The 26,553-nt window shown below is 30.7% G+C and overlaps 2 protein-coding genes across 3 annotated transcripts; both read left to right on the top strand.

The window, feature by feature from the left end:
• The first annotated feature begins 5,627 nt into the window (after nucleotides 1-5,627).
• Nucleotides 5,628-13,143, top strand: LOC113398018 (uncharacterized). Its single transcript, XM_026636576.2, has 3 exons — nucleotides 5,628-5,863; nucleotides 12,135-12,277; nucleotides 12,894-13,143. The coding sequence occupies exons 1-3, from the start codon at nucleotides 5,792-5,794 to the stop codon at nucleotides 13,006-13,008; spliced, it is 330 nt and encodes a 109-aa protein (XP_026492361.1). The 5' UTR covers nucleotides 5,628-5,791; the 3' UTR covers nucleotides 13,009-13,143.
• An 8,696-nt stretch (nucleotides 13,144-21,839) lies between these two features.
• On the top strand, nucleotides 21,840-26,548 carry LOC113398008 (uncharacterized). Of its 2 annotated transcripts, none has more exons than XM_064216813.1 (7): nucleotides 21,840-22,033; nucleotides 22,984-23,128; nucleotides 23,475-23,579; nucleotides 23,890-24,000; nucleotides 24,197-24,345; nucleotides 24,906-25,083; nucleotides 25,653-26,548. In XM_064216813.1, exons 1-7 carry the CDS (start codon nucleotides 21,947-21,949, stop codon nucleotides 25,829-25,831), a joined length of 954 nt encoding a protein of 317 aa, XP_064072883.1. In that variant the 5' UTR covers nucleotides 21,840-21,946; the 3' UTR covers nucleotides 25,832-26,548. The 2 variants fall into 2 exon arrangements, with proteins under 2 accessions (XP_064072883.1, XP_026492351.2); XM_026636566.2 differs by having other exon boundaries at nucleotides 21,841-22,033; nucleotides 22,981-23,128.
• The last annotated feature ends 5 nt before the right edge of the window (nucleotides 26,549-26,553 follow it).

The following is a 26,553-nucleotide window of genomic DNA, read 5'->3' as shown; positions in this document are numbered from 1 at the left end:
ATTCATCCGAAGTGAAAATAATTTACCAGGTGGTTTGCGACATATGTATGTACATGTAGTATTTATGTAGTATTTATAAAGAGACGGGGGAATCACTTTAAGAACGAATAAGAATGAATTTTGGTAAGTGATATGGTCAATATTGAGATGGGTAGCCCAGCGGCGTCGATTGAATCATTGTAAGCAAAAGTATCGCCCAATATATGATTGGATTTAACGACCAAGGCTCATCCAATTTCGATTGGATACGTTCCATACATTTAGTATATAATTCATAGTTCGAAGATCAGATGAGATTACCATACTCCAAAATACTTTTGATAAGAGATCAATAGATTTGTAGGTGGGTGGACACTTAAAGTCCTTAGTTAGTTCCTTAGCTACGAAGCCAATCAATAAGCGTTTGCTATTTATTTATAATACGACTTATTCCCTTCCTTAGGTCCTTTATAATAGATTTCAGTTAAAAAGACTTCACGATATTAGTGCTGTGTTGTTTCATTCACATGTTTAGATTTAAATAGCAATGAGAGAGAAGTTATTTCTTGGAGATTGTGTCGTAAAATATAACAAAATCGTCGAGACTTTCGACAGAAATAAATATTTTAAGGTCATCTGCATAAAGAAGACAGGGACAAATAAGATTATAAATGGTATGGCCAGGGGCCCTCCATATGTTACAGGGTTTGAAAGAGGTCCTTTAATTCTGACCAGTTGACTTACGTTATCAAGGTAAGATATACAGCGAAGCTAATTTCCTTGAATTACATAGCTTTCTAGTTTAAAATAAAGTAGGGAATAATTTATCAACAGTACTAGCAAAATCCGTGAAGAACCAGTTTAATTGACTATGTTTAGCAAACACACGGCTAAGATAGTCTTTATACTTCAAGAGCTTACTGATCGTCGATAGTTTATCAACAGAGCTATTTTTATGTGGAGATATGAAAGGTTTTGGGTAAGATTAAAGAGGATCATAAATTTATTCGAAAATATTTATTTCTGGAACAATAATAACGCAGAGAGGGGCAGTAAAATGTTCGGCTGTACCAATGTAATAATAATTGTCAGGAAAAAATACATCACATTGGATTGGCATAGCCGGTTTGAGAACAATCCTTCTCGAAGTTATTGGCCTTTCTGTGGTAGTTAGAAAATGGTTGCTGCACGCCGTCCGTGCGATGGGCGCTGATTGTGACCACAAGTTCAACTGGCAGACATCCGATAAGACTGATCAGAAAACAAAGCGGTGGTTTAGGGGGTTCAAGGAACGACGGTTCTGAGGGAGGTTCGTGCCACTAAGCAAGGCGCCGCGCTGAAATTTTTAAACTTCGGCCCTGCCTATACCGTGGGCCATTAAGGACTCGGCACAACACGATGGACTGCTGTGTTTGTACCGCGGGTTAAACTAGTTTTTAAAATATAAAGATATTTGCGATATCAGCCTGCACTGATTATATAATATTCCCTGTAGAAAACTACATATACAGGGTTATTGGTTATTCGACGTATTCCCGTTAGAAGGTGATAGGGAATGATTATTTGCGATAATTTTAACCCCCATATGCATGATGCAAAAGTGAACCATTTTTGAGTTATCGCATTATTTAGATTTTTTCAAAATAAGTCCAAAATGCCACTTCAAAATTTTATTTAAAAAAAGTATCAATTAAAATCTATTTTTTTCTTCTGATTTATAAAAACGATTAAACACTGGATATTTTTCAATATCAAACAATAATTATCGGTCCAAATTTAAAAATGCGAGACAGAAAACGATATTATTTCAATACATTTTTTATTTTTTTCCATCAAATATGCCTGAAAAAAAAAAAAAATCATTATGAAACTTGTTCTGCAGTTTATTTTACAAACATAATCGTTTACTTAACTTTCCGAAAATGTATAAAAACTAGGAATTTATTTCAAAATAACCGAAATAAAATGATCAGAAAAGACGCTGGTGGAAATTCGTATTCGAACATGACCGAATTCGTACTAAAGGTCGCTCTTTAAAATTCCCACAAAATTGATTTAAAATAATAACCAATGTAAAAAAACTTACTTATTTACTTAACTTACTTAATACAAATTTAAACTAAAATTTAGATACATAAACAGTTCAGTAGCTAAGTTACAATTAAGATATTTTGTAATTTAGCCTAGTTCTTGCTCGAAGTGACTTCCCCTATTGGGAACGCAAAGTCGCATTCTTTTTCTAAGTTGTGACTTAACTACCGAACTAGTCAAATTATTCCGCATTGTATTTGAAGCGTTCATAATTCTTATTTTAATTTCTTTTGCGGATGACACAGGCGAGACGTCATAAACTAGGGATTTCATGTGACCCCAAATATAGAAATCAACCGGCGTTAAGTCCGGACTGCTCGCGGGCCACGGGATGGGTCCCCTTCGGCCTATCCAACGATTAGGAAAATGGCTATCAAGCCATATCGCCTAGCATTGATACCAAAATGCAGGACATCTATCTTGCTGGTATATCATATTTTGCCTAGTAGCCAAAGGTACGTCTTCGAGGAGGCCAAACATTTTATTTGCCAAAAAATCTTCGTAAGCTGCAGTGTTTAGATTGCTTGGTAAAAAATATGGTCCGATTAAATTGTCGTCAATTATTGCCATCCAGACATTGACCGAAAAACGGCGTTGTGACTCTTTTGGCCTCTTTTTATTAGGGTTTTTGTCCACTTTTTCACTCCAATAATATTTATTGTGGTAGTTAGTAATACCATCTTAATCAAATTTGAATTCGTCGGTCCAGAGGATTTTTTTCAAAAAAGATGCTTCTTCTAAATCCTCATTAAGCATGAATTTACAGAAAGCAATACTTCTTTTAGCATCCTCTTGGTAAATAACGTGCACAGGATTAAAATGATAATACAAAATATCTTAATTGTAACTTAGCTACTGAACTGTTTATGTATCTAAATTTTATTTTAAATTTGTATTAAGTAAGTAAGTTAAGTAAATAAGTTAGTTTTTTTACATTGGTTATTATTTTAAATCAATTTTGTGGGAATTTTAAAGAACGACCTTTAGTACGAATTCGGTCATGTTCGAATACGAATTTCCACCAGCGTCCTTTCTGATCTTTTTATTTAGGTTGGTTTGAAATAAATTCCTAGTTTTTATACATTTTCGAAAAGCTAAGTAAACGATTACGTTTTTAAAATAATCTGCAGAACAAGTTTCATAATGATTTTTTTTATTTTTCAGGCATATTTGAGGGAAAAAAATAAAAAATATATTGAAATAATATCGTTTTCTGTCTCGCATTTTTAAATTTGGACCGATAATTATTATTTAAATATTGAAAAATATCCAATGTTTAATCGTTTTTATAAATCAGAAGAAAAAAATAGATTTTAATTGATACATTTTTTTTTAAATACATTTTAGAATATATCAATATTTTTATTCTCTTTTGTAATTATTATTATGGGTAACATAATATTATCTGTTCAATATTTATTATTGAATTATAAACATAGTTAATATATAACAGAGAAGTCACATAAGTACTTATAGATTTAGTGTAACATTTCAAACGTAAATAAGTAATGAATTGCGATTTGCGATGATGTCAGTAGCTCTGATAAATTAATAGCAAATTTATTTACATAATATAATACATTGTAAAGAATTGCTTTATTCATAGTACCTAGTTAAAATGAATCAATTTGCACAGCGTGGTACACATCTTTCGCACGGCACATGGCTTTTTTAATAGTTTTTATTTAACTTTATATGCTCAGTATAATTGTATTTAACTAAAATGACTGTATTTTTAGATGTTGAAAAAGAGAAACTACTGACCTAAAATTTTTCAGAAATTATTTGTTGCTAGTACTTTAAGAAAATCATGTAAATTTTTGAAGAGGAGCAGAAAAAGGAATGTTTTTAAAATATTTTTATTAATGTTATATGTTTGTGTTCTTTATTTAATATATCCAAATCTACAGTTAAAACTATAAATCTTAAAAGGTAAATGGTTATGTATGTACATGATTATCCATTAGACAGTGTAGGCAGGCATGGACTAGGGTCCACAAAACAGCCCATACTTTAGGTAATTTTTAAAACCAGATATTTCTTCGATTTGTACTGGATGATAGCATACCTTCGTTATATAGTAAAAAACATTATAATTGTAGATAAAATTGCGTTGTTCTAGAAATTTTATATTTTAGGAAACTAGAAAAGGGTAAAAGGGTCTTGAGAAGTACATAAGGGTCCCGACATGGATGGGTATTTACCTTTTTTTAATTATGTAGCTCTTCTGTGTGGGTATAAAACATAACGTGCTTACGTTGTAGTGGAATAAAATGGTATCTGCTTTTTAATGTTTTGGGTGCCGATAGAATTATAGAATAAATAGGATATATTATATCGTATGTATGACGACTATTGTATTTTTTTGTACTAAGAATTTCCTTATCTCATGATACATTTGACAAATTTGAGCTAGTTCGAAATAAGTGTGAGAATTCGCCCACCACGTTTTAATATAATCTTGATGGTGTCCTTACAAGCATATGTATGTCTATTCACGTATGTATATGGGTATATATTGATACATTAGGTGTAGACGTACAGCCGGTGCTCGAGCTGTATTTGTATTTTATAATTATTATTGCAAAATGATTATATTAAAACCTCAAAAAAATATTAATAAATTATTAATAAAAAAAAAATGTCATATACTCTCAAACGTTATAATTTGAGTTTTTATTTGTAATTCTTAGGTAACTATCCTTTACAAGTTTATTAGTCAATTATTTAAGTTACTTCAAAAGTAAAAACAATGCGATGTGGGTATCTTAAAAACTTTATTTAGCTTTCGAGAGCATTGTGCATGTTCGGATGACGCAATTCTACTGCACGCCTCGTCAGGGCACGCGCGAGGCGAGGGCGGGCGCGCATCCGACTTGAATTGTTGAATTATCATAATAATACTTTTCAATAATCCGATCCCTACAAATATAAATATTACGATAATTGGGAAAACCAAGTAAAATAAAATGATGTGGATATTCCAGTGTTGAATGAGATAAACAACTAACGCGCAATTAGATAAAATTGACGCTATATTTCTAGAATCAATAAATATATAATTTAACACGTGTTCCCAATAAATATTCCATTAAATAGTTAGACATTTTTGGAAATTCGTAGTACTATTTATTTTATTATGAAAATAATATTGAATGATGTGATTAATTTAAGATCATCGATCTCGTAGTACTCGTATAGAATAACAAACAACTCACTCTGTATATTGATCGACCGCGTGCGTATCATCGGTTATCGCGAGTAAACTCAAATAGGCTTGTCCATTCATGTCATTTAAATCGCAATAATAACAAGCGATAACTTCTGTCAACTAACCAAGTCGTAGTGGTTTTACGCTGTGATTTATTATGAAAAATCAAACTTAACCACATTTTCATAGAGATATTTAGGCCTGAGTAGGGTTGAATTAATTTGTTTCGACAACTATATTTGGCATTGAATTTGACCATTTTTGAATTATGCCTGTGGAATCGCATTCGTGCAAGGGCTCCAACAAGCGCCTGGCATAAGAGTGTAACCTCTCCATTAGAAAAATATGGTACGGCACGCTGCAGCGGTGGGGCCACTCCAGCCTACTTATAACCGCTGGTCGCCCGCCCGCCGCCGACACTCCATCACGCTCCGCCACCGCGCACACCGTACGCTTCTTGTTGGAACTTTAAAAATCGTGATTTTAACTACCCGCATAAGTTAAAGAGTGATGATGAATCGAGTACTAATCGTTTTAGTAGCTATGTGCATGTTCACAGTCGCCATGGTTCCCAAGAACAGGGTAAGTTGTATATGTTAATTTACTATTGAGCTTATTATATATTTATATATATACATATATATAAATTTTACAAGTTCACTAGACAAAGGTTTTTATTTTTTAATTTTTTCAATATAAACATTGAATTTACTTAGTCATTTGTACTTTTTCTCACACTAATAAGGTCTAAAGTCCAGTTTTATGATTAAATATCATTAAATTACGACGCAATTTACGTGTCGTAAACACGTGTTAAGCTTTAGATGGATTTTTGTTTAATGTCATTTTAAAATAACGGGTTGTTATGAATTAATTGTTTATTGGAGTGATAGTTGATTTTGTTTACAGAAAGTTTTTCATGTACATTGTGTTAAATAGGGTGTGGGAACAAAGCAGTTCCCTAACCGATTATAATCCAAACGCATTTTAAATATAGACTTTAATTAAAGCTTCGATTGCTGTGTATATAGCAATGACGACATTATTCAGAATATTTAAGTTCATAGCGATTTTATTTATCTATCATTATTGTTTCAAAATAACTTTACTCGTAGTATTTGAAAATATGTTGAAAACGTGTCAGTTATACATGACGTGTTTTAAGAAAGTCATCAGGTTTTCTATGAATTTAATTGTCACTTCATGCAGCTATTGCAATGACGTCATACTCGTAGTTCGATACCTCGACATCCCTGACCTACACCAATGCTGTAATTTATTTTTAATATAAAATAGTGCTATTATTATAACAATTTCTATTGCAAGTGGTATTGATTAATGCATCGTGCACGAAGTATTGCTTATACATTTTGAATCTTTAACGGAATTTTGGATAAAACATTAAATTTAAAAATATAGATATATATATGTTCGTTTTCACATAAACATCACAAAATGATTACTACATACATGGGGAGTAAGTTCAAAGACTTCAGACGTTATAAGAGATAACGCTAAATAAATATTTTGGCCCTTCGTATTTATGATTTAGGACGTGACGCAATTCTCATTTTTATGAGATCATGTTGAAAATTCACCATTATTCAATATTACGGGGAACAAGTCGTTTATGTATTTGTAAATATTTTCCTTCGTTTAATTTAAAAATATATTAAACTTTTAAAATTACTTTTTTATTAAAATTTTATGTAAAATTTGCTTAAAATTATAAGTATATCCTTATTTCATAAATCATCATTAAAAGTGTTTAGTGATATTAATCGATTTCCAAGTATTATATTGAGTTATGTATTTCAAGTCGGCACAGTGATGTTGCTTTTATTATTTTTGGCACGGAAATCTTAAAATGTGGTATCATCTCGGAGAAATTGATTGATGACGGGATGCCGCTGAGCGTCGTGACTAACATCACGTACCTCAGTTTCATCTCACCTACATAGTACAGATCAAATGCATATAATTATAATTACACTCCGAACGCTTGAAGACCCGGAAACATCGATAGTACGATTAATTTTCGTTATATCTTTGATTATGATTTAAAATACAGTTTCTGAAAATTCTTAATTGGTTTTTTTTTTACATTTATGTCTCTCTAATAATTATATTTTATTATATATAATTAGGTACTTGTTTTATTTTATATTGAATATTTTTTGAATTACTGGAAAATGTCTCATCTAAAATCTGACACACTAACCGCTATTTCTATACAGGAAACACTTTTGTTATATTTTCTTGCTACTGTTTTTCACAAAGATATTTTAAATGTTTTTGTCTTATTGACTTAGTTCAGATTTTAAAAATATTTTTTTAACAATCGAATTCCGTATTTTTTAAAAACAAAACAATTTCGCGTTTGCCAATATTTTAGTATGTATGACAACGCCTAATTTAATCTAATAACTTAAGTAACTCTTACTTTCATCACACTACATAAAATAGAATAAATGTACTTACGACGTACATGTAAATTATACATACCTTGTATTCAACTAATTATATCTATATAACGTTATTTTATACGACGTAAATGTTTCTGAACGGAAAATTGAATTCTATGAAAGACTTAAACTTATGAATGATCATATATTTTTCTTATCTGTGCAGCGAATATACTGCGTGAAGCGCAAAAAAAACGTAGGTGTTGTTTGTGTGTTATCCAATATTGCATAAAAATTTTAAGCGCAAATAATAAAACAGCTTGGTCAACGACCTTCTCTACTTCTTACGCAGTAGTATAATTTCCTGTTTACAAGTTATACGACCGCGCTTCCACGTGATGGTTGTGTATTTGATATCGCCATTCATTCTGTGATTCGGCACATACCTGCGCACACAGCTACGGTTACATTAACAGCATATATTCATCGTTCACCACACCTTATTTCTATTAACATTGAAACTTCCTTAAAAAACGTGTTTAAAAAAAAAACCAAAAAGGAAAAAGCTTTGCATTTACGAATTTAATCATATAAAAAATAATATATTTTATATAAATAATAAATTTACTTAAATGATAAAATAATGATTTGTAATTGTTAGTTTCTATAAGCATAGATTACGAATTTCATTCTAATACGATTTATATATATATATATATTGGCGTCAATGGTGATAAAGCTAATTTATGATCAGCGGTTTTAACTTGTTGAGATAAGATTACTCCCTCAAATCCCGGTTTCGGAGCAGGCGTGACAGCTTAAGAACTGTCGTTGTGTATTCCTTCCAATTTAGTACATTAAATTAAATTTATGGCAGAATATTTGATAAAAAACACCAAAAATTATGCTAGTTAAATATAATATAGATTAAACAGGTGTATTAAAAAGCCACTTCTCAAATAAATAAAGTTACTCGATAGTGTGCATGTTGCCTAACAATGAATAAAACGTGGCGTGAGGTGCGCCGGTCGCCGGATACGCTCAAGGGCGCATCGTACGACGTCGTATGATGACATCACTCAACACACACTTTTTAAAGGATACCCTCACAGGACAAGCTTTTCAACTTTCTATTTTTACTTTTACTTATGACGATTTTCTCTAATAATTACATATCATGCCATTTACTTTATACACCTATATCTAAACTGTTTACTACACTACACTACTACACTATTTTTGAAATAAACTGAAACAAACTACTAACAAATAATAAAAATAACTAGAATTAATTGTATGCCATGCCCTTCGTAGGGTTTTATTCGTAGACATGCTTTAATTATAAATTTAAAACACATAATGTCTGCATGTAATGACGCTTTCATATGACAATTTCTACTAAACAAAAGTTATTTTTCTCTTAAGAAAAATCATTTGGTATACATATGATTTTTCTTAAGAGGCTCTTATCTAGCTCTAGTAATTGAATAAAATTTTATTAAGTGTTTCATTTAATTAAAAAAAAAACATTCAATAAAATATATACAATCGAATCTCTCTCGAAACTTAAAAGATCAGCAAAAGCGTAGGTTGTACGTAAAAAAGCCGAAACGTGTAAATTTACGCGCTTTGAAATAACGTATATAAAGTGTAACGGTTATATTCCGGGCGTTCCCAGGTTCTATTTTAAGAAGACAAGGGATATGGTGCGTCTGTACAAATATTATTATGAAATTCTAGGAAGATGAACCGTTATCTTCATAGTGCGTCAATGCTCTGCAAGAAGAAGTTAATAGATATCTTAGATATCCCAATCAGATATTTTTTCTTTTGGTTTTTGACACAATGATGTTTATATACAAATTTTAAATATGCGAAAATCATGGTGCAATAGCACGTTATTTTTCAAATGAGTTCTGTCGCATCCGAGATTGCTGTCTCAATCAAACGGACTTGCGAAATCGCCTTTCTCCGCATAACTTACAGAATGATTTGTATCATTTTATAAGCTTATAAAATATAATTTGGTGTATAATTCGTGAAACTTAGTACCTCTTTTTAGCATATTATACGCACGGAGGAACGTGAGTTTTGTCATAGTTAAAGTTTATATAGAGAAAGCTAAAATGTATACATAATGTGTTACAAATCATTCTATTAAATAGAAAAACATTCTTTCTTTGGCTTTTATTTGTGCCAAAAAGGCACAGATTATTTCTCCAATGTCACGTGCGATAGAAAAACATCAATAGTTTACGTTCATACTGCCAATGACAACGATGACAACAGTCAAAATTAATAACCATCTTTATTTTGACATTTTTTTAATTTTAATAATGACAAGGTATCGTCCAGCAGAGCAATATTTTTCCTATTTTTCTAATCAATTTAATATCTTATTTTTGAATCAGCAATGGAATTATCGATTGAGTTTAAAATTTTCATGAAGGATAAGTTACTACAAGTAACTTGGACTGTTTGTTATCTACAGAACTAACAAAATAATATAGGGAAAGTATCTACGAGTACATGAATATGTTGATAAATATAAATGACGTCAACGCCTTATGTTAAAATTACCGATTCATGGAATTAGTTGTTTGTTTTTATAAAATAAGATAATTTTACTAAATAGTGCGTAATACGTTATTAATTGTGTGTATCTTAATGCGAACGTATTTTAAAAATGATGATCAGACGTCCACTATTATAACATAATAAATACACACTTAAAGCAAAACTGTCGTGACTCTTGACAGTCGAAGTTTTAAACTTATATAGCTTAGCTCTCAATAGCCAAGTGTAATGTGCGATAAGGCAAATTGTTCCAAAAAAAAGGTAATCCCGAAAAATATCTATAGTTATAATCTTGAATTCGAATTTGGCTCGTATGCTGATATATCTTATGTATAAGTACCATATAATTCATAATTTTTTTTGTGACTAAAAAATATTAATATAGCTTATGTAATGTTGTATGGTGATTTGATAAATAATTAGAATTTTCGCGAAAACACTGATAATAATGGTACTGGCAAAAAAGAAAACTAAAAATTAGTTTAGTTATCAACAATTCTGAAATTTTGTTTTGACATGAAGTTTTAATCGAACTCTGTTCTTTTTATTAATATGTTAATACTATTAATCTTAAAAAAGATTTATGTAAATTAAAATTGTCGCATATTTATAAAAGATAGCTATTCCTGACTTTGTTTTAGACATTTTGGAGACCTACAATTTTGTACTACTACTGTTAGGTTTTGGTTGAGCCAGGAAAGCGCCTTAACCGACATTTTTATCTTCGACTATAATACAAAAAAATACCCGTCCGTCCTGAAAAAACTATAGTAACATAAATATTAATGGGATAAGTAGTTCCTAAGTGGATCGAATAAAATTAAACAAACAAAAATCACCTCTTTATAATATTGCTATAAAGCATGATTTTAATACACATATTTTACATTTATTTAAGTATCTATGTAAGCTTAGCTTCAAGAATACGTGAATTTTTGCCGAATATTGCGGTTTTCTACCCGAAGCATCATGGTGGAATAGGCCGTATAGGCTTTTGGCAAAAGGAAAGGAAGGATAGTCCACCAGTGGGATATTTACAGACTGTTACTTTTCATAGACGAGAGATGTCCGGTCTTTTTATAATCTTGGAGCTTAATATTCCCAAGGGATGTTTTTAACAAAGTAGGAATACTTGAAGTTGCATTACAATATATTTATAACAATGTTAATATCACAATAACATAATTTTGATAAAATCAGTGATCATTACTATATAAACGCAAGGAGTAGGATAAACTTATAATGACCAGCTTCTAACCCCGCAAAGTCAATAAATCCTTCCTGTTGCAAGGTATTCATTTCAATTTAAATATTCTGCAGATATTTTTAACTTTGCCAATTCATAAATTAAAATCGTTTGTTAAAACATTAATAAATCAAGGATATTACTCAACACAAGATTATATAGATTATAAAAAGCGTCGAGTTAATACTAGTTGACTTCAAGCCTGATATATTATATACAATTAATTGTATTTGATTGTCTTGACTTTTGTATTTCAAGTGTTGGAAAGTGGTAACTTCTGAATATTTGCCGGTTCTTCTCGGTAGAATTCATTCCTTACCGGTGGTATCTATACATTTAATACAATTCAGTTAAATGACGATTCAAAAGTAATTGTAAAAAGTATATTTTGGTTTTGGTAGTACAGAGGCCGGTTAGCAAATAAAATAATAGACATTGAAAGTGTGATAATTTAATAAGTATAGACTAGTAAACGACCAGTAACGTAGTTAATACAAATGTCCTTGTTTATCAATAGTTATTATTGGTATCTAATATAACGTAGCCTCCACTATTCTCACGATAAATTGTACATTGCTTAAGAAATAATATAAATTGGTAATAAGGTATTTTATTTTCGTTACAGCGAGCCCTCAATTCTGAAGAAGAAAAAACCAGACGTTCTTCTACAGAAAACCCTACACAAATCTGCGCCCCGCGAACTCCCTGCGGCTGGTCAGTATACAAGCCCGTTTCAAGGATGATCGAATTAAACATCACGAACACATAGTAAGTTGGTGATCATAAATTGTTTTATTATAATATATGCTTTAACATTAAGAATTACGTCTAATATAAGTGAAAAATACACTACATGAATAAATAAATTATTCACTGAAAAAGATTCGCTTGCATCGTTGAACTAAGTATACCTACACAAGTTAAGGGTAATCATGTTTTTAAAAAAAATTAACAATAACAAAAAAGTATAACAAACTACTCTTGTTTATATTATATGAACAAAGTCACTGTCTTTGTTTTCGTATAATCACGATAAAATTAAATGTAAATATTGCTCTAGCTATGTAATTGGTAATAAATTAATATATTTATCACTTCTGTCGATAAAACCTCTTGACGTTGTTCACAACATTGTTTGTTGGGATTTTTTTTGTGCGGTCTATTACTTATCAACCTATAATAAAATTATTTAATGCTATTTTTGCTAAATATGATGTTAAGTAAATACCTCGTAAATAATATAAAAGTATTACTTCTTTTCGTACGTGAGAAACCTGACACTTAATATTTTAGAGATAGGTCTACTGCGAGATGTTTTTTTTATATAATTTTTTTTAAATACGAATTACACAAATTTAAGATGTTATAATACCTTTTTTTTAAGTTGCCACTGTGGATCCAAAGCAGAATGTAAAGTAAGTGAAGATGACACAGGCGCGAGCGCATTAATTCTGCGATGCAAGCTTCGCGCTGACTTAATCGAAACTCCCGAAAGCTAGCGAGCGCTGTGCTTTGGGATATCGTCCTACGCCAGATGACGTCGCTTGTTCGAACCCGAAATTTATAACAAACAGAAGAAAGACGAAACCTGGTTGAGTCATTTTCAATGGTTAAAATAATGTATTTACAAAAAATGTACCACAACCGAAGGAAAGATTCCACTGATCACAGATTAATTTAAGTGACAAAAATTATTAGAAACTATTTAATGACACTGTGATTTAAAATATTTCAAATATTCCAAAATATTTCATCTTGTATACCGTAATTGATGTAAAAACTTGTCCAAATTTAATCATTATTTCTTGTAATTCGCCTTGCTCTTATGTTTATAATATTATTGGCACTGTATATTATGTTAAGATAACGTTTTATATCGTGATGAACAAGTTACGATTAAAAGTACTTATTAGATTACGTATTATCGTTTGTTAATGTTTTATTGAATACTTCATGTTCATATTTAAACGAGATGAATAAGCACGTCACATTAAAGTTCCTATTTTGATTATGTATTTTTATTGTCTGTAAAGTATTTTACTTAGGTAAAAAGTAAGTAGCTAGTATCGTTACTTCTGTGACATAATAAACGCGTATTAAAAATTAGAAAACCAACCGTCGAATTAATGATCGTTGGTGTTAGTATTTGATTTATAATAAAGAAATACTTTTTAAAAGTTTTAATTGACTTTTTTTAAACCCTAGCCATGTTCCTAATAGATTAAGTATTGAGAGAAAATATTTTATAATGACGTCTTCCTAAATCAAAATCAAAATATATTTTATTCAAGTAGGTTTTTACAAGCACTTTTGAATCGTCATTTAACAAACTATACTAAGTAAAACTACCAGCGGTTCGGAATGCAGATTCTACCGAGAAGAACCGGTAAGAAACTCAATAGTTTGTTACTCTTTTTAAACATTTAAAAATACAAAGCCATGTTAGTTAAATATAATTTACTACCTATGTATATAATACATCCTGCCTGGAAGTCAACAAGTGTTAGCTCTACACTGTTTATAATATGTACAATCTTGTATTGTATTGCCTTCTTTACCAATGTATTTTTTGCCAATGTGCGGAATTTTATAATAGAAACGGATACCTTGCCCCAAGAAGGATTTATTGACTTTGCGGAGTCGGAAACTTGGCGTTATAAGTTTATCCTCAAGTCTCGTGCATATAGGTAAAATGATTATCACTGATTCTATCAAAGTGATCAATGTTACTGTGAATATACATTATATTGTTGTAAATATATTGTGACGCAACAGTGAGTATTCCTATTTTGTTAAAAACATCCCGAAGTGTTTACTTCGGGTAGTAAGCTATTACAGTTTGACATTTTAATTGATGTTGAAGATTACCCACCGGTATCACGTCATAAACGTTTCTATTACTTCCGGTGTCTATTACTATAGTAAAGTTGCAGTTACAGTCAGCCAGCGGAATCATTTAAGATCTTAATAATCGTAGTTGTATAAATTTAAGTTAACAGATGATATCATGTGTCATACCAATATAGTGGGAGAGATCAATGGTAACTTATTAACATCACAAACGTGGACTTGTAGCAACGTACATTAAAATCATAGTTAAAATACTAATCAATGACCAGAGCCGCCTTAAGCTTTGCTGGGGCCCTTGGGCATCCATGAATTTGAGGCCCTTTTGGTAGATATTTACTACCATGTACAAATAATTTACTTATGGCCAGGCCTTAAGTATAGTTTCAAGTAAACGATGCGGTACTTTTCGTAAATTTATAAGAATCTTATTGGTTGTACAATCTTATGGCTATTTTATAGTATATCTATTTCTTTCATGAAGAGCGTCTTTCTACTTTTAATATCGACTATCTTTAATAGTCTTTTTTGATAAATATGTTAGTTGTTTCTTACAAATATATCACTTTCGAAAATATATAGCAGTCAACGTGAGCACAAACGTGTGAAGGAAATTGTTGGTTCTTCTGGGCCCTCTCAGGATGGGTTGCCCTGGGCACGTGCCTCATGTACCCTATGGTAAAGACGGTAATGTCAATGTCAATGAGATTTAGACAAATTTATTAAATTTGATATATGCATAAGTAACAAAATTTTGAAGAATTCGCATAGCAGATATAACAACGGAATGTCTAACAAAGACAAATATGAAGTTGTAAAACAGTGACTACTCTTCAATACTTTGTGTACCTATCATAAATAATATATAAAATAAAATATTTGATAATATTACAAATATTTATTTTATTAAAGTAAATATTTATTATCGAAAGTGAAGAGTCTTTTTAAATTAATTTTGTTAAAGAAGTGGTGGAGTATTCCATAACTTCATTCTGCTGTCTTTCTTTTTATGTTGTTTCAGTTGACTTATTTGGTAATTGAATATATTTATACGCTTTACGTTTTTAATAATACATTTTTTTTCATTTGGAATACGGTTTTTACAGAGTTATTTACTGCGTCACGTCGCATAACTTTGGGTAATGCATCGTACTACGTACCTAAAGTTCTAACTATTAATAATTTTAATAACAAAAATCATAACCTACGAAATTTACTACATGTCTAACTCCTAACTAATATTATAGTCAATAAAAAATGAGAAATTTAATAATTCATAAATCATTCAACTGATGCGATTATAATAAATTAAACTTACGATTTCTTAGTGACACACCGCGAGATCCTTCACAATTTCCTAAATAATACAACAACAAACATTACGGATGCATCTAGAAGTTGGCCACATATTTGCTGCCCCTTCGAATGTATTGAAGTATCATAATACGATATCAATAAATCTTGAATTCTCTTTTTTTTTTATGGCATTGATTGGCGGACGAGCATATGGGCCACCTGATGGCAAGTGGTCACCACCGCCCAAAGACAAAGGCGCTGTAAGAAATATTAACCATTCCTTACATCACCTATGCGCCACCAACATTGGGAACTAAGATGTTATGTCCCTTGTGCCTGTGATTACATATACATTATTATATATATTATTATATATGTGTTATATATGTGATTATATATTGCCTCGCTTAACTAGTTTCACACAGTGTGTTACTAGTTAAGCGAGGGGACTCGTACTGGATTGAAATTTTAGGAAACTTCGAAATTATATTAAATATAATCAAACGCCGCTGATAATATTTACTATTGTATTAAAATGTAATATATCTATCGGAATACTCTTTAGATTATAAAATATGGTATTACAAATTCCATGGGTTGTTTCTTAAAAGAATAATCGACTGTTTATTGAATAGCATGCGTATATGACAATTAAAATAAGAATAATAATAATAAAAAATTGTTAATTTTCTTGTGATAATAATAAAAACAATAATTTATTTTTGTTTCTAATTAAGTCCTTAATGTATAGTATTATTATTTATATTTTATTTTCACTTTTCAACTTCTGGACAAAGAATTTTTAGAAATTTGTCAAAAATGGTGTCCCTATATATTCCAACCACAAGATAACAAAAGCTATCTAAACAACATTTGACATCGATTTGGCGCAATATACTTACTTGCTTGAATAATTTTTTGTTTATCCTTATTTATTAATTGTAGCTTCAATAATCTATATCATTCATTATGGATTGGCGAATAAATGGCATTATAACGTCGATGAAGCTGTTTTCGAAACTTTGGAGTGGACATAAGTAATAAAGGGGACTAGTGTTGTATCATCACTACATAGTATAAAACAAAGTCGCTTACCGCTGTCTGTCGCTATGTATGCTTTGTTCTCTAAAACTACAAAACGGATTTTGATGCGGTTTTTTTAAATAGATAGATTAATTCAAGAGGAAGGTTTATATGTATAATAGATGCAAAATATAGTACTGAAACACTGATAATTTTAGAAGTTTCTCAAGCGATGTCATAAATAAACACACGTTTTTGTGCTTACATTGCAAACCATGGCTGAACCTTGCGAGATAGATCAAAATAATGTACTAAACTATTGTACACAACATTAATTCTTATATACATTGCGTACCTTATTCCAGTACCTTAAATACATTGTGCATTTAATATAGATCAATATAGCCCTTTGCAGCATAAAATTTAACTGAATATTTTCGAAGATATTACAGATTTAAAACGCAGGAACATAGCGGTTTGTATTGTCTAATGACAAAGCTGTGAACGTTGTAAGACATTCTGTAGTATATTTACTATCAACATTGCACCCATGCGAAACCGGGGTGGGTCGTTAGTTAATAAAGATGCATTAATCAAAAACTGTTAGTAATACACAATATAGCTGAGCTATTAGCAAATCGCATGGGCTACCTAAATCTAAGTTTTGTTAAGGTGTTTATCTACATTCTTTGGTTAGAATGGACCAGATCTCACTAACTTTTCTTTAAATTTTATATGCCAAAATACTCAGGTCGTAGGTAACAAGACTGTCTAGTAGTATGTAAGAGAAAATTATATTTGTTTAATATAAAAAGTATAATTATTATAATAAAATAACATTTAAAATGAAAATCTATCGTTGGAGCAGTAGTGTAAAATCCTTCATTAAAATTAAAACATCTTGTCTGAATGACTCCACTGGGAGGGCTGGTTCATTTTTTGCTCAGAGGATTGGACATCATTCCACGCAGTCATGATTTGTACAGTGAATATTTTTCAATGCACTCAATGGTAAATGTCGAAAAAGGTTTACGATTGGAATTTTTACCACCATTCAATTGGTAAAACTTAGGATTTACATTAAAGGCACGGTAATTCTTGAAAGAATAATTACTATCGTTTGATACTTATATAATAATAAGTACCTAAGTTTTTGACTAACAGTTAATTGAAATATATGATTATTTGTTTTATTCCTAAAACCAACATCCACCAGCTTACAACGGTAAAACCTAGCATATACTGAATTTGAGAGGTAAAAGCCCGAAAAAATCGTCCCATTTTCAGAAATACTTATATTTACCAACTCATGTCGGTAAATCCTAAGACTTACTTTTAAATCTTAAGATTTATCGTAGTTCGAGCTTTTACAGTAACATCTATACAGTTAAGGCTTAAACGTTAATAATTGTTATGTAAATAAATAATGTAGGTATTAACTGATAAAAAAAAAACAATATTTTTATTAAGTAAATAAAATAAAATAAAGTAAGTCTGTCTATCTGTTTGTTGATTTCACAGCCAAATCACTAAACCGAATTAGCGTTTGTGACGTTTGTGTGCTGAAATTTACTTTAAAACAACTACTATAACTAGTATCTATAATACAGATCGTTTCAAATAACAATATATATATATATATATTTATTAGTGCACAATAAATGTAAATAAAATAGTTCAGGGCTGACGTATTTCTTTCCGAACCAGTAGACAAATATTTGCAAGCCAATAAATACTTCAAATAGTACTTCAAATGTATTTGATCTTGAATTAAGGCTTTGCTCTGCCTGAATTATATTTGAAACGGTTAAGTAAGTCTTAACCGTTTCAAATAGAATTCAGATTAGGACACTACATATTATGGTTACAGCATAATATGTAGTGTCCTAGCCTTTGGATTCAGCTTCGTCCAACTTCGGCCAAACGTTCGAATCGGTTCAAATGGGCTGAAATTTTAGGCGAAGCTGAAGGTTTCTAACCACTAACGAAATTGAACGAACTGCTACGATTGCGCGGGAGCGCAAGGAAAGAAGTGATGTGCGGGGAATGGGGGTCACACTGAGATGCGCCGGCCGGACGCCATCGCCAGTGGAAAAACAAAACAAGTCCGTACTCATATTTGATTATCTTATCGATGTAGCTTTAAATAAGAAGTTCTTGAGAAGGCTAAATAAAAATATTCTGTAGCGAACCTCACTTAATTTAATCTAATGAAGTTACATTTTTGTTACTTATTGTTTGTAAACATCAAGTACTGCCCCTAGGCTCCTAGCCTGTTCTCTGCCCCTAGGCAGTTAGTTGCCCACACTGTCTGATAAATAATACGGCCTTGCCCACGGGTTGAGTGGTTTGTTAGGGCATATACCGAGCCGGATTTACCGGGGCTGCAATGTAATTAAGTAAGTTATGAAAAACCTATCTGACAGAAATGCTCGGGTCATCCAAATTACTAAATTTGGCCCTGAAAATATACTCTATTCTTATATTTGTTAATTCGACTTTTGTTATGTTAATATTGTATACATTTGCTTAATTACTTTTCACAAGTTTCATTTAATAATATTGTTATACTTATTTATCTTTGTATTATGCATCCTGGATTAAGACGGGCCTGCACTATCCATAAATAGACTCAGTAATAGACTCCGCAATATACGCGGTTAGAAAAGGCTATTTTACTGTGATTGATATCGCTTTATTAGCGTATCGTTTATTTAAATAGTGGTAATATTGTCTTCTGTTACATCAGTATCAGTATGCTATATGATAAAAGCTGAATGAGCCTCATAATACAATTAATATCCATTATTTGATAGTAACATTGTTTGACTAAAAAAAACATATATATAAATGTAACGATAAACTTGTTATTCTTAGTTTAGATCCCTCAAAGTTGTATAATAGCTGCCAAGCAAAATTTCATTTATTCTTTATGTGGCAGCTATTAGTAATAATGTGTAAATAAAAAAATAAAAATGTTGCAACAACAAGGTTAGCGTCTGCCATTGTAGTGCTCCGCATTAAATACCTTCTAGAGCCTAGAATTTGTTAAAAAATGGGGTAAATTTAGTATGGTTATTTCTCGTATTTTTTGCTCATACATACTTTTATCGTAAGTTCATGTCTGCCTCTGACGCTGAAGAACGGAATCCTTGTAAAAACAAAAAAATCTTCATTAGATTCCATCGATTGGCATCCAGACTCCAATACTCTGAATTTGTAGTAGTATTTTTTCGTGATTTAAATAATGTAGGTATATAAAGTGCATAAAAATCAGATGGTTTATACGATTAGAAACGATGTGTAAGACCACAAAAAACTGGTTTGTCATAATGAAGTAGACATGAGCAGATTTACTTCTTTTGTTTTATTATTATTTGTAGCACTGTAATGCAATGTCAATTATATTGATTAATCTTAATATGCTGAGTTAAATCGACTTGTATTGATCTGAACTTTAATTCCTATCGAATCGAAAAAAACATGTGTCAATCATATAAGGTATTACTCACCATTTTAAATGTTTAGTCTTGTTATTTTTAAACGAAAACTATGAGTGGCAAAATGCTTTTTCCCATTGAGGCAGTGGCCTAAAACTCTCATTAACTACTTACGACTTGACGAATACCTATTAATTTATTTCACCTATTCTCCTTCTACTTAAGATAACATCAGTCTACTCTTTTTCATAATATTTTTATTAGAAACGCCACATATCGATTTTTATGAAAATTTTATTACTTATTGATTATTTAATTATATCGACTTAAATAAATCTGTATTCATATGTATATATTCTGTACATATGTAAAAATTCTATATTAAAAAAAACAACTAATATAAATAGTTCAGAAAACGACGATACTCCAGTTATAATGGGAAGTTAAAAATATTAAGTTACAATTAAGTATTAATTTTTAATTTCTTTTAATTGTAAAATTAAGTATTAATTTTTAATTTCTATTAATTGTAAAATTAAGTATTAATTTTTAATTTCTATTAATTGTAAAATTAAGTATTAATTTTTAATTTCTATTAATTGTACAATGTACATATCCACTTTATTTTATTAAGTAGCCAATTATTATGTTAGGGTTAAATAAAAATGAAGGTCAACTTGAACTCTTCCTTCACAAACGCCATTTGAATTTTGAATAGTAAACAAGTGCAACATGTTTCTAAAAGTGGGTAGTTACAAATTCATAGCAATAAGTAAAATTGTTCATTAGTTTATCTTTACAAAACAATAAGGGGGTGTATATTACTGTGGATTAGTAATAATTATTTATATTAACTACACTTATAATAATGCCTTTAAATTTTTTCCATAAATTTGATTTCATATATTTTTTTCAGCTGTTATGTATATAACATAATAATTAAATAAAACAATGTTATACTTAATTACTATAGTAATTTTTACAAATTTTTTGTCTATTTTTCAAAAGTGTCTAGATTAATGTTTATATAAATTGATATATATATATATATATATATATATATATATATATTACTGTCATCGCATCTCTTGATTTCTTGTTAAACTATTTGTAGCATTCAAAATGCATATTATTAATTTATTTTATATGTACCTAGCCTTAAAATAAAAATTAAACAACAGTAGCTTAAGATGCGTCATATCAAAGTATAGTTATGATAAAAAAAATATTTTAATTGTATTCAGCTCAGATAAAAATATCGAAATTGTATTATCTAATGTACCTACTTATCTAAAATACTTACTCTTAAATAAAACCACAAAACAAATTCAAGATTTTACTTTTGAGGATTTTTTTTAAGGAGAAATTTTATTACCAAGGAAAAATAACAGTGTTGTCTAGGTATGTAGTATAATATATCATAGGTATTTTTTGACCGACACTTCTTTTAAATCATGTGTCTGCTAATTAGATATAAATACTTAACTGTAACTGTGTGAAACTTATGAAAATCCTTTATGAAAGCAAAAAGCCTTGAATATAAATTTAAACATTTTGCTTATAATATTCGTTAGACAGAGTTTTGATAATGTGCGTTTTGATATTTTATTTTAACTTTGAGGGTAGTTTGAAATTATACATGCAAAGTCCTTGATACTGCGTAATTATGTTGTTTATAGATATATCTATATACCGTTGAATGTTTTGTATATATATTGTGCATCGTGGACTGGAAAATTCTTTTGAATTCGAGAAGCGGTAGGCATTGCACGTTGAAAGAACATTATTTGTTGAATAATAACTACAATTCGTAATTTGATTTCATTGTGTTATGGATTCATTGAAATTTAATTATAATATGGATGAAGGTAAGCCTATATTCACCACCGCGTGTGATAGTCAAGCGACCACAACGACGGTAAGCATTTTGAATTTATTTTAAATTGATTATTGTATCTGGTTTTTCCTGAATACCTTCAATATTCGGTTTTGATGATTATAATTGGACTCCATAACAAATAGAAATTGTTAAAAATTATTGTTGTCTCCTTCTAATTAACTAATTTCTAAATAATTTAGTATGCATTTTATATAGTATTAATTGTTGTCTTATTTTTTTATAATATTTTTTCTATCATAGTAATATAGTAATATCACAAAGCATTGGAAACTTTTTAAAAGAATAGATTAATATTTGTTTTTTTATGAAAAATAGAAATAAATAAAATGGTGTCGCAATATTATCAGATTAACAGTTGCGTTTTTATTTGCATTTCATAATCAAGGAACCCAAAAATAAAAAATTGTATATTATAATATTATGTATAATAAAATAAGAGAGTTTAAATATAGTTTGTTTAATTTTATTTGTAAAAAATTACAATCAAGATCGCGGACTCGTAGCTTTAATATTAAATTAAAATACCCGTTCTTATCGAACGTAACAAACGGTATAATGTGACTGGGGTAGGACCCTTATCGTGGCTCCTTTGGAGATATCCACTCCCTTCGAGTCTACTATCATGGTAAAGCTGTTCTGATTTAACGATAATATGATTAACGCAGCACTTCGTGAATTGCCGTGTCTATAGGCGATGGTAGCCATATAACAATTGTTTTTTACTCTCTTCATATTTATTTAATGAATGTGCGGGAACTACCTTATATTTAATCCAGTAAATGGCAGTCCTCTACAGGGTAAATAGCAGTTTCACTTTATATACACAAGCCGTCCCACGTGTAGCCCCCTGTGTATTACGATCGTTTCAGAAACTCAGTCGTGATTAAGTAAAGATATACATTGCTTTTGCATTTACTGTATCTAATTGGTATTAAATTATATATATAAATTATTTAAAATAAAAGCAGGAGAGTTTCGCGCCGTCGGACAACAGGGGCAGCATTAATTGTCAAGATAGCGGATTTTCTCCACTGGCTGCTCCTTTCCAAAGCCGTGTTGGCAACGAACTTTTATCATTGATTACTCAACAGGAACCCAGAGCAGCTGACACGGGTAAGCGAATAATCTAAATTTCCGCCAGACTTAGGATAAGCAAAAACACGCTTTCATTTGTACCGATTTCCTCAATATTTATTCAAAACTTATTCTCTTTTACTTCTCATCTCAAACTTGCGAAGTTATTTCGTATAGTCTTCTATATTTTAATTAAAAACAATTTCAGTCTTTATTAAATTAATACATGTAATGTTTTCCATTTTAGTACCTTACTTTCACTATAATTGACTGTTTTGCTAAATGACAAAAAAATATTGTCTGTATGTTTATTAGAAAAGTTATTTAGAGGATAATTTAGAAAGTAATTCAGTCCAAAACAATTATACATTTTTTATATTTCTAGCGCCGTCAGCCGCTGAAATCGATGATGTATTGATGAATCTTCGGTTAAACGGTTCAGATTTGTTGTTCGATGATGTCGATCATAATCCTCAAAACTATTATATGGGTAAGTTTTGATGTATTTTAACGCTTTCTTATCAATAAGAAAAACAATATTTAATTGACTTTATTTAATGTACAACCGTAAAAACTTAGTAAAACCATAAAAGTGAATTCAAATGGCAAACAAGGTGTACCTATATATAAAATAAACTCTGATTGTTTTCACAAAGACATTGGCGCAGCTCCAACCATTTTTCACTTATTTCATTTTCTATTTTACAAAATGCTTTCTGCGCAGAGATATATTGCCCTGAACAAAATTTATGACTTTCGTAGTTATGAATCATTTTCGAAGTTTTATTTTCTTTTGGCAGGAGGTAGGGCAGATCCGGTTGCAAACTCCCACCCCAATATTTGGTCAGAAGGATCTGGCCCAACTGCCAGAAACGGCGAAATGATCGATACTTTCGATTTCTTGATTAAAAGTAATTGAAATTTAATATTAATATTATTAATTACAAACACATTTATTTTATCAAGATTTATCAAGGTTTGTCTTTAATTTGCACAATTTATACGATTTTGTTTTATCGAGAAAAAGTTAAGTCTTTCAAGTGTAAACTGACAATGTTTTGCATAATCTTGAGTTCCTATCCAATTATCGTCTGCTTTATCTAACAGGTTTGTCTTCGGCCAACAACTACGTGTCTATGTTAACGCGCGAGCAATTGTCTGTGCTGCGCTCGATCCGCCCAAGTCTGCTTTACGAGTTCTTGCAGGAGGTGGCCAAAGTGCGTAGCGATAAACGGATGCGGAGAGCTCTTCCAAATGTACGTTTATCATTGACTACTATTTTAAAATATTTTGCAGCCCGTCGAACTGTAAAATCGTAACTATTTTTTATTGACCAAAACAATATTTAAATTGCAAAACTAATGACTTGCTTCGATTTAACGTAGAAAATACAATTCAGTTTTAAAAAACAGGATTTAAATATTGATTATAATATATTTCTCAAAAATGTACAAACTCGCGCACTTTTATGTGCTGCTTATACATTTCCGGGTCAGGGCTATTTAAGTTAAAAAAGAGTTTTTCGCTTCAGTGTCCCCGTTAGGGACGTACCATCCATCACACATATCAGGTAAATTTGTATCAGTGTAGACTGTTTCAGTGTATGACGCATCCCATATATATTTTTTCTTAGAATTCAAATTATGTGATTCTAAGAACTTTTTGTAAAAATCACGTGCGTCAGAACGTGCACCAGATAAAGTTCGTACTAATCGTATGAAAGCAATTCTTTTCCCGTCTATGATTGAAAACTCAGGAGAGAGAATCAGGAAATGGTGAACAGCGCCTTAAGCAATGGAAGTTTAATTTTATGTAGGAGTGTGCCTTTTGCAAAAACAACGGTGAGAATGAAGAGAGCTACTCGTCGCATGCACTGAAGGACTGGCGCGGGCGCGTGCTGTGCCCGGTGCTGCGAGCCTTCCGTTGTCCGCGTTGCGGCGCCACGGGCGACCGAGCGCACACCATCAAGTACTGTCCAGAGAACTCTGAGACAGGTGCGAACAAATGATTTATTCTTTACAATATATGTAAACGATTAAGTTGCTCAAATAAGAGTTTAAATTTAAGTAATTTGTTTATGTAGAGTATCCTAGAGGTCCTTAGGGTCTGTGGTCGCTACCTATTTGAATTTAATGTCCAATATTTTTCATAGACATTGTTGTAAGTCTAAATTCCCTCTTTCCGTCCAGCATAAAATAATTCGCTATGCAGTACCTATGGCTGAATGGATAGAATTTGTTTTTAAACGATTTATTCTATGGTTGCGGATTCAGACCAACAAGCACCGCTTCGTTCTTAAGTGTAAAATTTAAAAATAAAATATATAATTCGGCCAAATATATATTCGCAGTGGAGTATCGTATACGCTTCAAACCTTTAATCCATAATGCGTAGTCGCCTGGTACATAAAAAAACTGATAAACTGTACCACCAGCTTTAAGTACAAATGTGGAATTATTTATTGAATTCATTTTTTGATATTCAGAATTAAAAAATATTTGTGACATCTCAATTATAGTCGTAGTTTTTACTTAGCCTAGTAAGGTTTGTTTTATATTAACAGGTCTCGAGCGATCAGGCAGTCTGTTGTCGCGCCGTCGCATGGCTTCGTCAGGCTCGCTCGTGATTGGTGCAAATACGCGTGTGTCTGGCTGCGGCGCGCCCACGACACCCGCGCCTTCGCCGTCGCCCGCTGCTTCGCTAAATCATTCCTCATTATGGTCCAGTTTCGGCATGAACTAAATTTATTAGGCAATTCAACTATATAAAAGATATTTTCATTCAGTCTCATAGTATATCTTTATATAATAATACTTTTGAGAACTATAAACATTCATGAATTTGAAAATCTATGAAATTTAAGTGATCTGAAATGTGTAAGTTTACTCAATGCTACATAGTAGTTTTAGTTCAGTCTTATATAAGCTTTCGTACTTTGTACGTCGATGTTGTCTTTCAGTTTGAGCAAGTTAATGTTCATTTTACTACATTTTCCAAGTAGAAAAGTGAACAGGTCAAGCGAGCTTAGTGTTGATCACTACTTATTCTGATAATAGTATGCTGGCCATACTTTGTTTGAAATAGTCAATAAAATCAACAGATTAGATGACTCGACTCTGTTTTGTAAATTTTTCATTGGGTTATAGATTGCTTATCTTCATTCTTTTGTTTTAATTATTTAATTTATAACATCATTCTATTATAAACAATTAAAATACAATCATTGCAATCCTAAATTTTCAATGAATTTATTGTTAATGTTGATGAATAATTTATAAATCTATTAATTCATGAAAATTACTTATTTACCATCATACTGTTTTAGCTTTGGCAAATTGTATCCATTACAATTTTATCGACATAGTTTTACCAATGAAAAATGTTCTTTCTCGTCTCTTTTCGGTGTGGGTTAATTATAATATATTTTTGGGTTTTTAAAATAAAGTTAGTGTTTAAAATAATAT

The sequence above is a fragment of the Vanessa tameamea genome, chromosome 13, assembly GCF_037043105.1.
Source record: "Vanessa tameamea isolate UH-Manoa-2023 chromosome 13, ilVanTame1 primary haplotype, whole genome shotgun sequence".
Classification (NCBI taxonomy): Eukaryota; Metazoa; Arthropoda; class Insecta; order Lepidoptera; family Nymphalidae; genus Vanessa; species Vanessa tameamea.
Note: the sequence above shows the minus strand (reverse complement) of the source record. Positions and strands in the feature narration are given on the sequence as shown.